This window comes from Paramormyrops kingsleyae, chromosome 21 (genome assembly GCF_048594095.1).
Source record: "Paramormyrops kingsleyae isolate MSU_618 chromosome 21, PKINGS_0.4, whole genome shotgun sequence".
NCBI classification, from domain to species: Eukaryota; Metazoa; Chordata; class Actinopteri; order Osteoglossiformes; family Mormyridae; genus Paramormyrops; species Paramormyrops kingsleyae.
The window spans coordinates 19,255,096-19,272,419 of NC_132817.1; the positions used below are offsets into that span (position 1 = coordinate 19,255,096).

Below are 17,324 nucleotides of genomic sequence, written 5' to 3' on the forward strand. Positions count from 1 at the left end.
CTTAATCCCAGCCACCCAGGCTGGGTCTAGGCCCAGCACCAGCTGCCACTGGCCTCCCTACATGATAAAGTGCTTTCTTACAGCACCGCTCAACTGTCCGGAAGAGTTCAACTGCAATGCTAATCAGCCATACTCTGCTAATCCCCGTCTGTCACTGCTAACGCCCCAAACCTTCAGTGGCAGACAGTCCGCATCACTCTCTAAGCTCCTGAAGCAGAAAAATGCAACTTCAGGGTGTTTCTGTGCTACTTTACCCATAATCCCCCTCTCCTTGTTTTCCTGGGGTCATAGGCAGTCGAGGTACAATACGAGGCCGGCGTTTAATGGACGGCGAGAAAAATCGCTGCGTTTTTAATCTCGGACGGTTTATCAGGACGCACGGCGTAATGGAGTCGGGAAAAATGAAGGCTGTTGCCCCAACTAAATGCAGGTCAAGAAAAATAAACAGAGGAGAGAAAAAAAAAAACAGGCTTGTGCACTGGGAAGGGATAACGAACGCGGTGGTGCCGACACCCTGAGAGCGGTGGGTCCGTCCCCCTCGGAGGAGTGACAGAAGCACAGCGAGGATAATGAGAGAGGGATCGCACCCCGGATCGCTCCCCGAAGCTGCTGGCGAGATAATAAAACGATTCTGAGTGAGGGAAGGGGTCAGCCCGGCCCAATTAAAGCCGCAGAAGGCGATCCAGCCCAAGCGCACGGGGAAGGAAGCCAATTAGCGGCCTGTCTGACCGAAGCGCCGATCCTACCGGGCGCATAGAACCCCCCCCCCCACACAACCTGATGCGGTGGCTTGGTGACACGGTGCTACTGTGGACCCTACATCGTATAATTAAAACACTTGCTTCTTCCTATATGTCCTATTACATCTGGGGTCCCCTAATCCCAGCTTGGCTGTGCAGCCAAACTTCTGGATTTATATGTGTGAGTTTATAGCTGGTTACCTCGACTTCCAGAGCAGCCCAGCACCGCAGGCCAGAACCCAAAAGGGAGCTTCTGGGTACCAAAAGCGCGCATTTATGTAATTTACTTGATTAGAGTGAAATCATTTAGCTGACCACTGGACTTTTATTTGCATTAAGGCGCATATTGGATTTGAATATGAAACTGAAAGGGAGGAACCATGTGAAGGGGGGCTGTTTGGATCTGTCAACCCTCAAGGTGGAAGGAAATTGATGGTCCCCACACACACACACACACACACACACCTATACTCATCTTTGTGGGGACCATCCATTCATTGGACAAAACCCTAATCCCAACAATGACAACCTTAACCCCCACCCAGTCCTAACCTTAACCATAAGCAACCAAACAAAATACAGGTCGTTTGCCATTTTTAGTTTTTTGACTGCAGTCACAGATTTTTATAAAATTAGATAAATAAATGGTCCCCACGATGTAATATATACGTGCCTACACACACACACACACACGCTGCAGGAGGAGCGAGAGGATTGCTCGCACCCGGGCCTCTGCAGACCACGCCGATGCCGCAGTGACGCCGGGCTAGGAGCAGATGGACAGGAGGCGATCCCGCAGGCACCGGACTTGCGTGAACAGCGCAGCCGGCCGCGCCCTGCCAACCACCCCCCACGTCGCGCAGAACAGGCCTTCTGCGACTGCCCTCATCCTGGGCGGAGACCAAGGCGGGCACTGAGCGGCTGCCAAGCCTGCCGCTGAGGTGGAACCGGGCAGATGGCGGGAACGAGCCAAACGCTAACGCACAAATAAAGCAGAAACGCGGACCGGGCCGCGCTCCCCATAGGCAGCATAGCATCACGGGCCTGGCGGAGTGTGACCGTTTCAGAGTAAGGAACGCCGGTCCGAAACAAACCAGCAGATAAGCATTAAGGAAAGCTGGTGGCATCGGTAACGTATAAATACACAAGCACTTACTAAACGACCGGTGAAGAGACCGGTTGCTAAGCGCCGTAACGGCAGGTTTTAGCGTTTTTTGCGTTTACAGATGGCTGTTTAAAGCTCCACCTCCACCGTGCAGCTTTACATTCTTCCTCATTTTGGACGTATGACAGGCTGTTCCTTCCTGTCCTCCTGTTCAGCGTCTGGTGCCAAGATGTCAGTGAATTCCTAAAAGCGGCTTTTCACTTTTGGGAAAGAAAAAAAAAAAGACGGAAAAAAAATCGGAGAACGAGCAGAAACTTGGAGCCTGTCGCTGTCCAGCGGCTCCTTCTCCCAATACCAGCCAATCAACATTTGTCTCTTATGGGCACAGACATGTTGCCCTGAGGGGTCATGGGAACAGCCACGTTTCTGCCCATCTATGCTGGGGACACTGACGGCAGGGGTGGGGCCACAGGAGCACTGACCCCAGCTGAAAGCTGATTGGCCCTCACAGTGCCTCCTCCCCTGTCACTGGTACGCTGAGGCAATGTCTCATCTGGTTATTGGCTCACGACCCTTTGACATCGCGGCTCAGCCGTAATTAACGTGCTGCCACTGGCTGCGTGGATCCCGTCGTGAGCTTGTCCCTCTGCCAAAGCGATTACCCAGGAGCCTCCCTTCTGTGTTGACAGTCCACCAGGGGCGGGGCCGCAAGGGCACTGGCCGCAGCTGAAAGCCTACTGGCCCCCACAGTGCCCCCTCCCCTGTCACTCACCGATTCAAATCATCTCATTGGCTACTGGTAAGGCTGGCCAATCAGCATGAATCATGGCCCCGCCTACGCCCTCCTCCCAGAATCGGCACTGACTGACGGAGGCCTGCCTTACCTCGGATGATGGAGAGCTTAGCGGTGATGGTGACGTCGCCCTCGCTGTTCTCCGCCTTGCACTCGTAGGTGTTCTCGTCCCGCGGGGCACGCAGAGGCTGGATTCGCAGCACCGCCCCGGCGCCCTCGTCGAACTCGATCGTCTGTCGGGGACACATCGGCGGTTTTACACCGCGCGGCGACCGACCACCAAAATGCCGACGAAGTCCACCACTTTCCCAGCAGGTTAGCTAAATGGCCACATGGCAGCACTATATTAGTGGAAATATTTGAACTAATTATAACTACAGTAGTAGGATAATAGTAGTAATAATAAAGTAACAATGATTTTAATCATAAGAATAAATAGAATTCTTGACTTGAAGTCAAGGTTGGTCTTTTCAGCTAGACCAAGACAGGAAATTATAAATAGCTTAAATTAAGTAACTTAATACAATAAAGTATAGTTATAAAACCATCTATCCTACATAACTGCTTATCCTGGTCAGGGTTACGGGGGGCACAGGGTACAGGGTACAGGGTACACCCTGGAAAGGACCATCACAGCCCATCACAGGGTACATACACAGTCACACACCATAGGCGATTTTAAGATACCAATTAGCCTCACTGCAGGTTTGCAGGTCTGCAGGAGGAATATGGGGGGCTAGCAGGACACCCACACGGCTCAGGGAGACCATACAGGCTCCACACACACACAGCATTCGCGCCCCCAACCCTAGGAGTGTGAGGCAAGAGCGCTGCACTCTCAAGCCACCACAGTGCCCCCTTGGGGAACGGCGGTGAAACACACAATCTTTCTTTGTCCAAAACGATGCCACAGCGTCGATGTCGGGGACGCAGGACGGGACATCAAACAACGCCTCCAAGTCCGTCGCATGTTCTGCGCTTTTTTTATTTGCTTGTTCCATCCTGCAACTGGAAGTTTTAATTAAGGTGCAAAGTGCGTCAGGCAGGGTATGCTGGCGGCGGCGGGCATCTGCGCCCGGGCACCGCGGAGCGGGAAGCGGCCGTGCGGAACGGAGCAGCTGCTTGTTCGTTTGTGAGCGCGGGGTAGAGGACAGGAGCGACCTGGCTGCGGAGACGCGGCAGGCCTGCAGACCGGTAACCGGGCTTTGTGAGCGCGTGGTGGAGGACAGGAGCGACCTGGCTGCGGAGACGCGGCAGGCCTGCAGAATGGTAACCGGGCTTTGTGAGCGCGTGGTGGAGGACAGGAGCGACCTGGCTGCGGAGACGCGGCAGGCCTGCAGAATGGTAACCGGGCTTTGTGAGCGCGTGGTGGAGGACAGGAGCGACCTGGCTGCGGAGACGCGGCAGGCCTGCAGACCGGTAACTGGGCTTTGTGAGCGTGTGGTGGAGGACAGGAGCGACCTGGCTGCGGAGACGCGGCAGGCCTGCAGACCGGTAACCGGGCAGAGGTGAAGCCCCCCCCGTCTGCAGCCGGAAACCGCGCGTGCAGTTCCTCACCTCGATACGCTGGGAGTTGACCTTCTTCCCTTTCTTGATCCAGTTCACGCGGGGTTTGGGGTCCCCTGTGGCCTGGCAGACGAAGGAGACCACGCCCCCGGACACGCCGATCTGGTCGACGGGCAGCTTCGTGAACCGCGGGGCGGCTGGAGGAATGAAAAGAGAGACAGGGAGAAGGAATAAATAAAACGTGACACTTGTGAGTAAAAACGGCACATGGGGCTACTTTGCCGCGTGCAGCTGTGTCATCGGTTTGCACGGGGGGGGGGGGGGTGTGTGTCCCTCGTACCGCAGTGCATTAATCACACCCGCTAAGCGGTATACAACGGGATACTGTAAACGGCAGGACGTAGCTATAAGCGTGGGCTGGTGCATCAGCATAGGCAACGTGCGCTGGCACACCAATGCTGCAGTCAATAATTTAACCCTCCAGCATAAATAATGAAACGCAGGAGCTCCTGACCCCACTTTAGGGCACAGGCTGATAAGGGGGGGGGGCAGGGGGAGGGGTGACAGGTCACGAAAAGCACTACGGGTCAGAAGCGCGCAAAGCAGCATGTGCCGCTCTCCATGACGCCGCTCGCGCACGACGCTTAAATTCCTACCTGCTGTTCATCTGATGGCAGAAACTGCTTGAGTTAGGAGAGAGAGTCGGATTTTCCGGACTAGATGGGGTTAGTGTTGCCTTTTCTTTTTTGTTTTAATTCTAAGGGTGAAAGGTCAGCGAGCAGCCCAAGGCAAGCTCACAGCGGGGGCCCCGAGCACGGCCAGGACGCCTGGATATGTATAGGTGATCAAACGGGAGGTGAAAACGGAGCAGATTAATTATTAACGGTCTGCAGGCAGCACCGGGTTCTGGCAGCGATGGTGAACGTGCAGAGTGCCTTGTGTGGGGGGGGGGGGGGGGGGGGAGGGGGGTCTCGCACATGCGCAGTGTCTCTGCAGACTAACTCCCCCCTCCCTAAACCGGGAATACTTCAGAACCAGCCGGCCCAGTTCCCATCTCACCTCTCAAACAAACAAACAAACAAATAAATAAATACATAAATAAATGGGCAGCGAGGCGGTTCAGGGAACGAGATCACATGATCATCTCTGTGACGGCGGCACCGGGAGACCAAACGAAGCGATCCCCGCACCTCTGATCACATCGTCCGTGTATGCTGGCGGAAACAAATACATAAAAATAAACACCGCATGCAGCAAGCAGCAGAGATCCTCTCTGATTTCCTGGGGGCATCTATGCCTTTTTCCTGCTGTTTGTATAAAAAAAAATCTGTAACTGAACCAGGTATTTAACCCTGTGTGTTCAGACAGCAACTCTGCTGGATTCACAGGTGGTGAGGCTTCGTCCCCCCCACCCCCAAAACCCCTGGACTGGAGGCGGAGAGGAGAAGCGACCTCTCTGACCCCCACGCCATCCCTGGCCTGGGGGAGCAAGCCCTGGGCCACCTCCCCAGCTGATGATACAAGTTTCAGAGCTGGCGGGGGTCCACGTTTGGGGGCCGGACCAGGAACCAGGACTCCCGCCAAGTCTGGAAATAAAGTCAACATGTCTGGGTTTGTGGGGGGGGGGGAGGGCAGGGTCCACTGTGCAATATGAAAGACAGACATTGACTCTAGCGGGGGGGGAACACAAATCTGTCTTTTTACTATTTGTCGGGCCGTCCATCAAAGGAGGTCCCGCCTTGGTACTCCTGTGAGGGAGTCCAGCCCGAAACCGCCGACTCCCAGTGCCTTACTGAAATTCTGAATTATTGGGGGGAGAAAAACGATTTGGCCACCAGTGCAGTTGTCAGATGGCTGGGGAGCGTCAGCAGGCTGGGCTCCCGTGGCCCCCGCCTTGGTGCAGACGCGCTGCCACCTTCAACCTCGCCAGATGCCCGGAAAGGGGGCGACGGCATCGTCGGGGCTCGGTACTGAGGGAGCGCAGTGCATGAAATCAGCACAAAGCAACAGAAATGCGGGTGAAAAGGGCCATTTCATGGAATTCTAGCTTCTCTCAATTATATTTTTTTAATCCCCCGACCCAGATTTCAGAGAGAGCCATCCTCATGCACCTCGAATTAGATGAATTTTTTATTCAGTGGGGATTTTACAGTCGTCTGAAGCCCCAAAATGGGGAATCTGGACCAATGCAGAGTTAGAGGAAACACATATCACAGGAGCGGCAGATGAATGATGATGAAAAGATTGTCCTCATATTCATGCTACAAAAGTCTCTATGGGCTGCAGACTATTGTGGCTCCCACTCAGTTAGCAGCCCAGATCCAAGCAGAGACCCTGACACACACACACACACACACACACACACACACACACACACACACACACACACACACACACCCCTCGGAACATGGCACTCTGCCATCACATCCGGACTGGGCTTTTTGCCCTCATGTCCCAGAGGACTACATGGGGGCTCGCACAGCCTGGCCTGTCGCTATGGAAACCACCCCCCCCACACACACCTTCCCCTCCTGCTCACATGTTCTCCCCTCAGGCTCCAGATAATCTGCTGCTGGGGGGATTTAAGGGAGACAAAGAGAAAGCAGAGAATTTGGGTCCGGGGACTATAGTAAAACATGGAGGGGGGGGGGGCGTGCAGTAGCCTTGCCCCGTGAGGGTGGTTTCTAAGATTCACCCCGGCCCCCTCCCCGGTGAGGCGAGGCCCTGCTCTCACTGAGGCCCCGCCCCTTACCGCATGCTCCCCTTACCCCCCCCCCCCCCCCCCCAACCACCACATTTGTTTTCAGTGGCTGTTCAGCCAATCAGCGCTATGGGGGGCCGCTGCTTTTCCTAGCGGGCAGAGGGAACATTCTGGGCTCTGGTCACTAATTGCTGCAGGTTAGGGGTTGAGGGGAGAGTGGCTTGTGCCCCAGTCTATAGCCAAACAATGGCAGACTTGGCGGAAGACCCTTCCCTCTGCCAGCCGACAAGGACAAAACTTACCAAAGTTCATACCGGACCGAAAAGCCAGATTAGCTGTAAGCAGGTACCATTATACAGGCATCACTCGACTGACCCAAGTCATCCATTCTACACTTCGGTGCAAGTCAAATTTTAAGCAAATCAGACCATTCAAGACAGATGGCTGGTAATGCGTACGGAAAAAACAAATCAACTGAAAGGATAAACTTTTCTGTTTATGAAAGTCAGTTTTACGCAAGTCAGCAGCTCCCTGCATTCACGGAATTGAGCAGAAACTAACACTTACGTTTGTATTCGGATTTTGGGGACAGAGACGATACATTCTGGGGGGGTGAGGGGAGGCAGCACTGACCATGTGACGATCACCATCGGTCCTGTGTGCTAATACGACCGCACGTCATTGCACCTCATCAGGCGAAAAAGAAATCTGTCTTTCTAGGGGGAATATGAGGAGCTTTTCTTGCAAGGTACTTTGAAAACAAATTACACATGACAAAAAAGGAAGGAAAACGTCTTGAATACGAAATTTTAAGGGTACGTCTTTCAGAACCGTGACCTTTGAGAAGCAGAATAAAAGGCAGAAATTCCACAGGTGAGCACAATCATACAGATCGTCATCGAACCCCCACGGCCGGTGAATTCCACGGCTCGCCCTCTCTCATTAGCGCCAAACGAGCTGCCTTCGAACACGGGTAACGTCTAACCGATGTGTCTTGACTGAATATCCGCATCTCAATGAAGCCCAAGGCGCAGCGTAGATTTGAGGACGCGTGTGCGTGTTTGGCTGATTTTCCTCCAATATTACTAGGAACAATACTGAGGAAATGACCGCTGAATTACTGCCTCAGTGAAACGGCAGCTCGCGCACAGTAAACAGTACAGGCAGAAGAAATATAATCATTTCATTCATCTATAAATAAGGGGACTATAGCCTGCAGCATCAAGACTAACAGCACAAATCAGTGCACCAGCCAGGTCAATAAAGAGTGGATGCCGTATTGTGAAACCGCCAGCGATTCCTGTAAAGTGATTGTACAGATAACATTGAAACATGACTGTACTATTAACGTAATGTGTATAAGAAGAGCTGCATCTCACTGGGAAAGGAGGGCTGGACTCCTTGACGTTTTCCAGTTGCCTTATTTTGAGATGCAGCTGACCTTGACATTGTTAAAATGAAGAAGAACCATGCTGATTTAAAACAGGGCCCTTTAGTTACCTCTGGCTTGGAGGAACAACCTAGGCCAGCCTCTCTAACCTGAGCTGAATAGTAAGTCATGTTATTAAATCTTTAAAAGCGACTGGAGAAGGACAGAGAGAGAGAGAGAGAGAGAGAGAGAGAGAGAGAGAGCTCAGAAATGTTCACCTTCCTGACTCAGAGTGAAATAAATTATTAAGGTTCAGCTCCCACCATTTCAAGCTTTAGTCAATTACAATTAAGGGAACCTCGCAGGACAATCTACCGACACGCACTTTTAAGCATGTGGGGGGAGCATAAATCATAAATAAGTGAGTAAATAAATATTAAAATACTTCATTGTGCTTCATTAAAATGGAAATCTCATGCATCAGCACGCATGAGGGGAAGAAAGCAACCCTGGATGTAGTACCTTATGATGTCTGACGAAGGGCGCCAACGCATTGCAGGTCCTCGCAACGCGAAAGCTCGCTGCGCGCATTTATTTATGCATGCCCGAATGGGCGCATTTATGTAATTATGCATGTACGGTGCGTGTACTCGCAGCATTATTTACAAGCATTTTCATCGCAGGGTAATCGGTGAAGGATTCGGTCCTGCCTGGGGTGGGGGGGGCGACTGCATAGGAGAGGGAGATGCAGGGCTGCGCGGGACACGGAACGCGGATTGGAACGTCTGCGGCTGTGGGTAGAGCGGTCCCCAACGGCGAAGGAGGAACACTCCGCCGAGGTCACAGACCTGGGGAATAAGCCCCGTCCAAGCCCCCCCCTAGCAGGAAACGCAGCGTGGACAGGTTGTCCGTGGGAGGAGTGGGGAGAGCTGTAATCCCATAAAAAAATAAAATAAACCTTAACTCTCTAGGGTACCTCATCCTGTACACAGCAGGACATCGGTAACACCTCCAACGATATAGGGCATACTGACAACAAGGCCCGCTGTCGGGTGGCTTATCCTCCGAGTGAGATTGGGGGGGCGGAGGCTGGGGGGGTGGGGGGGAGGAGACCACTTTCAACCAGAAATGGCAGAAAGGTCACTAACATACAAGCTGTAAGTAGGCAGTGATGATAAGCCCAGCCATCGTGTCCGAGGTAGTCTGACGAAGTGTGAGGCTTTTGCCCGATAGCAGGCTGCAGGTGAAGGAAGCGAGATGAAGCAAAAGGGGGGGGCGGGGTGACTGAAGGTGCCAGGCCATCTAAGCTCCAGGTCAGCGAGGAGAAACGGCAGGACCTCCGGATGCCAGGAAGCCCCCGGAAGCAAAATGGAGCCCTGCTTTCTGTATGAAGGCTTTTCTGAGCCCAGTTTCAAGGAGGAAAGGAACAGAGGATGAACCCACATTCCCAGGATTTCAGAAAAATATACGGAGGTGGGGCGGCCCGACCGGCGATGGGGCGGGGGGGGAGCGGCTGGCAGGCAGGTCCGCGAAGGCGGCGGGGGCCGGAAGGCAGGCTTACATAAGGCATGGCAGCTGGACAGGAAGAGGAGCACCGGGGGCAGCAGCGAGCAGGCTAGACGGCAGGGAGACCACATGATCTCGGGCGACCTTCGGCCCGGCTGGAGAGCCGAGCCCCCACGACGAGGATGGCGAAGGACGCTTCACACAGGACGTCTCGGCACTCTGCAGGGGGACAAGAAGAAAAACATCAGCCGTTATATCGTCACCCTGTGACTAGCATCCGGAACACTGACTAGCGGCTGACCCTGGCAGCCCGGAACCCTGATAGGGGTCAGAGCCGCAGCGGCCGCGCAGGAAGCCGCGCAGGAAGCCGCGCAGGCGCTGCTAACCGGCCGGGAACGATCGCTCGGCAAGCCGGGAATATTACAGGATGTGGCTCGGCATATCCGCGGAATTGATCATTAATCTCTGGGATCATGCAGTCCTTTGCATAACCTGTGCTGGCCTGAGGGGCATTGGGGGGGGGACTACAAAATAGCTAAATTAATTGAAATGTAATGTGAACTTTAAAATCACTTGCAAATTAGTTAATGAGAGGGGAGGGGCAATCCGAGGGCCAATCAGCTTTCAGCTAAGGCCAGTGCCTTTGTGGCCCCGCCCCTGTATATGCCCTCTATATCATGGTTTCTCAGCCCGGTCCTCAGGAACCACTAGACGGTCCACATTTTTGCTCTCTCCCAATTCCCTGGTAATTGGGAGAGAGCAGGAACGTGGACTGTCTGGTGGCCCTGAAACCCTGCTCTATATACCGAAGGATGCTGAGAAGGCCAAGGACCTTCATGCCATCTCTGCGGAGATGTTCTCAGCGTGACTCTGCCGCTACCACGAGCTTGGTGAGTACAGCTGAGGACCTGGTTCTAGACGGGGGTGGGGGGGGGAGGGGGTGACGGGGCAGGTGACACACGTGATGGCCACCTTGCTGAGGCAGCTCCTGAATAAACAGATTCGCTCCATACCATCTCCCTGCCACCATTTCTGACTGCCATCTGTACACCTGCTCTGCATTTTATTCGTTCTAACTCAAATCGGGGGAAAAAAAAAAAAACAACATACACGAGCCAGAACACAGGTGTCTGTTACATGTGCACACGCACAGTACGGGCACGCAGATAAGCAGGTGTAACGGGTCGGGCCCTCCTGAGGACCCCGGGGGCCACGTATTTACTGTACGGGAGCCCGGCTGAACGTGGGCGAATCCAGCCCAGGCGGACATCTTGATGAAATAACCATCTGATTCCCGCTGACAGGTTCGCTCGCTCAGAAAACAGCAAGGGGGGAAGGTGGAGGACCTGGGGGGGGGGGGGGCAGGAAACCAGCGAGGCACCCTGAGGTGGCGTGGTTAGCTTTCCATATTGTGGTGTATTTTTAGAAGCAGGTGGCCACGCGGGGGGGGGACAAAAGGGCCGTGGAAACAGCTCTGAAAAGACAGCGGTTTGAAAGCGCTGAAGACGGAGTGGAGGAACCCAGGGCAGAACCCGCAAGGGGTGCAACGGAAAACGCATCCCCTCTGCGTGACTCTGCCCCTGACTTTTAGAGGCAGCACAATCGCTGATAAAAGCCAGCTGGTCATCGTCAACTGGGGGCCACGTGCCGCCGTCACGCTGACGGACTCATCGTCGTCAATGACTGTCTGTCAGCCCCCATCCCAGGAGGACAGGGAGGGTGGAGCCGTCTGTAGCTGTGTGGCTGGTATGCAGAAAACGGGGGGGGGGGGGGCACTGTCAAAAGGCGGAAGGCAGTGGAAGCTCTGAGCATGCCTACGGCGCTTAGCTCGCAGAGAGAGAGAGAGAGAGAGAGAGGGAGAGGGAAAGAGTGGGAGGAAGAGAGAGGGGGAGAGAGAGAGAGACAGGGAGGGATAAAGGCTCCGCCCCCCGCGAACCCACCCCTGCACATCTTCTGTGTTCCGATACACCCCTTTATATCCTGAGTGCAAAACAAAAACGGGAGGTGAGGCTGGAGTAAGGAGAAGCTCGGCGGGGGGGGGGGGGTCCGATTGTCCTTCAGAACCCAGAGCCAGCCCCTCTGCCAGCCCCCTCCCCCCGATGAGGCCCCGAGTGACATCCGAGCACAGAGCACGCAGTCGGCTTTCTGACACAGCGTCGGACTGTCATTCGCCGCTGTGCTCGGCCTTAAAAGCGACGGGGATTAGCGCTCAGCCGCCAGATCAAAACTAATTACTTATGAATTAACGACCGTGCACCCTAGAACAAATCAATTAACTGCAACTGTTTTTTTTTTTTTTACATTATGCTACACAAATAGCGGAAAAACACGGCAGACACGAGGTTATGTTTGCCTCAGACAGAACCGAACGTACGCCGCGAAAACACGCCTTCGCCTAGATCGGTGACTCACATGCACATCGGCATGCAGTGAACAGCTGGAGCAGAGCTAATTAATTAGGAGCACAGCTGGAGGCGAGAGCTTTGGCGCCCCCTACAGGCGACGGGGCTGGGGTGCACCTGGGAGCGCGGTCGGTGGGCGAAACCGTGGGGACTGGGGGAGGAAGCAGGACGGGAGTGTGTGTGGCGGGGGTAAGGGCCGACCCAATGGCACTGAGATAATGATACCGTCAAAGCTTCTGCAGCACCTGCACCTCGCAGGGCAAAACAAACGGGACACCCCCCACTGCATAAGCCCCAGGCAGGGAGGGGTGTGATTACTGCCATATTTATTATGCATATACATCATCTGGAGGCACAGTGGGTCACACTGCCACCTCACACCTCTAGGGCGGCGTGTCTGAATTCCACCCCCGCACTCCTCGTGTGTGCTTCGCATGGTCTCGCCATGTCATACGCAGCCCACAGACATGCAGGCAAATCCATGCCCTTAAACAGCCCCTAGTGGGTGACTGCGTGTCTTGTGACGAAGGGCGTTCCCCTGCCTCATCCCCGCTGCGGATGGATGGATTTTTCTAAAGCCCGTCCAGTCAACACGCCATTTTCTCCGCCGATGAAAAAAGAAAAAAAAAAAAAAGCGTTGTACCCGTGTACTCGCCATCTGCTGATTTGCCGGGGAGGGGCGTACGGCGATTAAGCAAGGTGATGGCAACGTGGTCAGCGATGCGCGAACGCTCCGCCGAGGCGCCGCGCGATGGGGGGGCGTGGCCAGCCACAGTCAGAAAACAGCGCCTCTATACTTAGCTCCCAGCATGCATCAGTGCCCGTTTCAATCAGGCCCCCCCCTCATGCTGAGCATGGGAAAACAGATTAGAGAAAACTATGGGCTTGATGAAGGCCCCCCTCCCGCCTCACCCACACTGGCTGTGCCCGCCAGTCATTTGACGCCTTTTAAAAATATAATCGGCAAACAGCAAAACATCAATTATGCATAATTTATACAGCCGCGGCGCGGATGCAGGAAGCTGGGCGCCCCATTCAGGAAGGTACCTCCACAGGCGGGGGGGGGGGGCACACAGGCTCATTCACTTTAATGAGGCAGCCTAGACTCATAAAGCGCTCTACTCCCGAAATCAAGGTCAGTCCCTGTGCCGCCGAGGTAGCAGACGGGATCAAACAAATCAAGAAAACATTAGAATTCAAAAATCCCACATCAGTCGCGCACAGAGATAATCAGTGTGCTGCAGTGAGGAGACCCGGAAAAAACTGCCCCTCTACACCAAGAATTACGGCACGTAGTGCCTATCAGAGGTATCCCTGAAGCGTCGGGGGTGCACTTTCTGTACCTGGGTTTTCCTTAAACCCCAGAGCACGGTGGCAGTCACTTCATCCCAGGCTCCTAGGCACCGACGGCGCCGTTTGGGACCTCAGATATCGTCTCTGGCCTATGGACATCTCACCCATAAATGAAAAGAAATTCAGCCAATCGGAGCACCTGTCAGGTGCGTGTCTGTTTGCACGCCATGCTGCTATTATTTATCCCACGATGGGGTCAATGTTCCTGTGACATCCACAGGGTTTGTACCAGCCTGCAGGAAAATTACACAAAATGTGTTTCCCTTGACCAGGCAGACCAGAGAAAGGTCTAAATCAGGTGATGGATTACAAAAAAGAATATAATGAAAGTGGAAGCCGGTATTTCATCACAGTGCAACGCATAAGTAATAAGAAGAGAGAGAGAATGAAACAGGGCTACAAATTTAAACTGGCAGCCCAGAATGTTCTAGCGAGTTCTAGAAGATCTTAATGAGGCTTCTGAAACTTACTCACTGCTCTTTAAAGTAGGAAATACTGCAGCAGTGTTTGAATGATGCAGCATTCAGCTCATTGGAAGACGGTTGAATAGTCAAGCCAATACAAAGCAGCGACCGCCTAGAAGCCCCGCCCCTTTCAGTCCCCCCCCCCCCATCACAGAAAGGGGAAAAGCAAAGGCAATGCTGGGATGTTATGGAAACGGCAGCCTGGCAGCTACCATATGCCTGTAAATATCCTGAAAAGGCAGCTAGCAGGAGAACGTTTGCCGGGGGACGGAGTGGGACAGCGGCCTGGCATTTACACCTCAGTCACTGGGCCCTCAGCGGCCCGAAAATGCCAGGCTAACGGCAACCCTTTGGCGGGCGAAATGTCAACAGAATAAATGGGTGTCGTCGCCGGGAGCCGTGTCAGGCAGCAGCCACGCTATCGAGCGCCATTCCAGGCTGAGCTGCAGCTCCAGCGCCATCAGCAGCTCCGTCCGCCCCCCCACTCTTTTGCTCGCTGCACCAACGCGCACATGTGTATTTTTGTACGGCCCGTCAATCCAATCGGGGGCCGCGGACACCTGAACTTCCGTGGATGTAGAGGCATGTATCTTCAAGTCGGTGTCAAAGCCTCCGTCTGCATTGATAGTCGGCAAGGCGACTGCTCGTGCAGCAGGAATAAATAAAACGAAACGCACACACACAAGAAAAACATCCACAGAAGATTGTGTGGGCTGGCATCCGGGGGGGAAACAAAAACAGGCAGCCACAAAGAAACTACGATAAACATATCTCTAAAGCTAGACACGCTGGATTTTGTGAAAATCCCACTGCCTGGAAACATGAAAAGATCAACGATAAATAAAGTCAGTCTCAGTCTGTGCGCGACTTCCACGAAGTGCGCCCCCTTCAGGCCAAATCCCACCCTTTCAGAGCAGCGGGATTAAACTGCAGGCCTCCAACAATAGGCCTGAAAGGCCTTCATTAACATTCCATTCCCCCCGGCGGGCAGCGGCCGGCTAAGTAGGGCCTCCTCATGTTTTTGTTGAGCTGTGCATTTGTGTGGGTCACGGCCCAGCAGACTCCTTTGCAACAAGGTGGGGGGGGGAGAGGGGGGTGAAAGAAAGGGACAGCGACTTCCGTGGGACTCCTCCGGGGATGGGCTTCTCGTGTCGACGTAAAAACGACGGCGACGACGCCCCAGTGAGCCCCGCCCAGCTCGAAAGCACCGATATCTTTGCCCAACTAATGAAAGATCCAAGCAGCGCCCCCCCCCCCCCACCCCGCCCCCGTGTGAGCTGCTGCGTGCTGAACTTCACTGGCAGGCAAACACTATTACAGCCAAGCAGCTGTATCTGCGTACAACCAGGGCAGCCAGAGCAAGGAACAATTTACGCGATGAATGCGAAATAAAAATCCGCAGCGTCTTTGATGGAACACGACGGACAGGCTCCATATTTTCACCCTCTTGCCTTTTTGGATCCGGCATCTTTGAGGGGCTGAAGTAGCGCCGTCTCACTAGCACAATACCTCCATATTCAAAGGCACCATTTTAGGAAGTCCAGGCTTGAGAGCTCAGAGCACAGAAGCCCCTGGCTCAGAGGAAGGTATTCAGGGGGGAACGGCACTCTGCCTCTGATGGGGGCGCCCGCTGGAAGAAAGCTGAGCTTCCCAAACAGGCAGCATCTCCTTCAGGATTCATCCCTCCCCCCCCCCCGCCACCCCCCATGTTCTACACCATCATTTACAGGCATCCATGTGAATCCTGAAATGAGGAAGCCCCGTGAATCGGTCTGTCACACTCCAGCCCTCACGTACTTCCATGTTTTCAGTGTTTTTTTTTTTGTGGGGGGAGGGAGGGAGAAGGGAGGTAAGAAGATTAAAAGGAGAAAAAAAAATCAGGTGATATATCTGGCAGATGTTTCTACTGCTCTCATCCTTCATGCCAGAAAAGTAACTCTGTGTGGCAATTCGAAGCTGGAGTATAGCAGGGGTAGGCCCATGGTCTGGGATTAAAGAGCAGTAGGTTACAGGTTCAAGTCCCAGCATTCAACAGGCTGATTTATTTCTCTAAGCAAAACAAGTCGTTTTTGGTAAGAAGCACTATAAAAGTCAGCTCTATTCTTGTAGAGACGCCGTGTTGCTCTTCGGTCAGCCATGTTTTGGGAAGCTTGTTTTTCCCGACAAAGGCTTCCGAAGGAGCAGGAATTCGAGCGGGCGGTCGGGGCGGTTCCTTGGCACTTGCGAGTCAGATGACTTAACTGCGGGGTGCTACAGGGTTACACAGTGGCCTTTTCAAGGACTCTCCCACAGACAAACGGGAGCCGGGGAGGCACAGTCCATGCCCTTTTAGTGCCACCCCATAATAAGGGGCCATTGTGAGCGCGCTCTGCAGAGGACAGAGAACAAGGTCACCGTTGTGGCCTGTCACCACTGCGGCCATCGAGAGCCGTGTGACCGCCCACCCCACTCCCCCCCCCCCCAAACCGCTCCCGACTGCTGAACTTGGACGGCCGCTCTGTCCCCACTTATCACCTTGGCACAGCCACCCACAGAATGACTTCAGAAACAGGGGTCAGAGGTCAGAGGTCAAGCAGCTGCTAAAGCTTTTTACGCACCTCCCCCCCCCCCTTTTTTCACTACGTGGCATTCCAGAGCCGACAGAGACCCGGCCTGTTCCATTTTATTTTTATCACAGAGTCTTCACGAGTCGCAACATGCCGGCGCTCTTCCTTCTGTTCCGGACCACGCTGTTGCAGCTCGTCGGTAATGTCCAGGTGTCCAAACATCATGCGACTGTCTTTCCCTTGCGAGTATCATGCTGTGGGGGTGCTGTGTGGCTCGGTTTGTTAGGCATCTGTACCCTTGATCGGAAGGTCATTGCTTCACATCCCATCCTCGCTGGAATAGTTACGTGTGCAGTGGCCCATTCACCCCAAGAAATGCTCCAGCAGTGCGGGGTAGCTGGCTGACCCAAGCTTCACTCCCACTGGTGTGTGTCAGTACAAGGGTTGTGGGTTCCAGTCCCAGGGAGTCCACATAAATGGAAAGCTTTTCCTTTACTGTAAATCGCTTCGGATAAAATCATCAGGTAAATGTATGTAATATGTGAAAAGCAGCTTTCCATACTAATGCAAATAGAAAATAAAGCATAATTTCAGTTTTAACCACAATGTGAAAAGTCACTCAGTACCAGAGGTCATGAAAACCTCTCCGAGACGGCAGGAACATGACGCCGGGCGGATTATGAGGCTGGTGACGAGCAGAGGCTCTCCGCAGGCGGCCCCCGAGCTCAGTCCCAACAAAGCCGTGGGTTTTATTAGCCGAAGAAACGTGCTGTATCCAGAGAACATTCTGGGGAAGGCAAGGGCAGGTTTATGAAAAGGAATGCAAATCGTTTTCTCCG

General features: G+C 53.8%; 1 protein-coding gene across 22 annotated transcripts in view; it reads right to left on the reverse strand.

The window, feature by feature from the left end:
- LOC111858790 (receptor-type tyrosine-protein phosphatase S-like) overlaps positions 1-17,324 on the reverse strand; it is a 141,911-nt gene that overhangs the window by 74,877 nt on the left and 49,710 nt on the right. For all 22 annotated transcript variants that reach the window (XM_072704169.1, XM_072704174.1, XM_072704168.1 and 19 more), the window contains 3 exons: positions 9,776-9,939; positions 4,196-4,341; positions 2,730-2,871 (listed from right to left, as the gene is read on the reverse strand). In XM_072704169.1, the coding sequence (XP_072560270.1) occupies positions 2,730-2,871; positions 4,196-4,341; positions 9,776-9,851 (364 nt within the window). In that variant the 5' untranslated portion in view covers positions 9,852-9,939. The remainder of the gene's footprint in view (positions 1-2,729; positions 2,872-4,195; positions 4,342-9,775; positions 9,940-17,324) is intronic.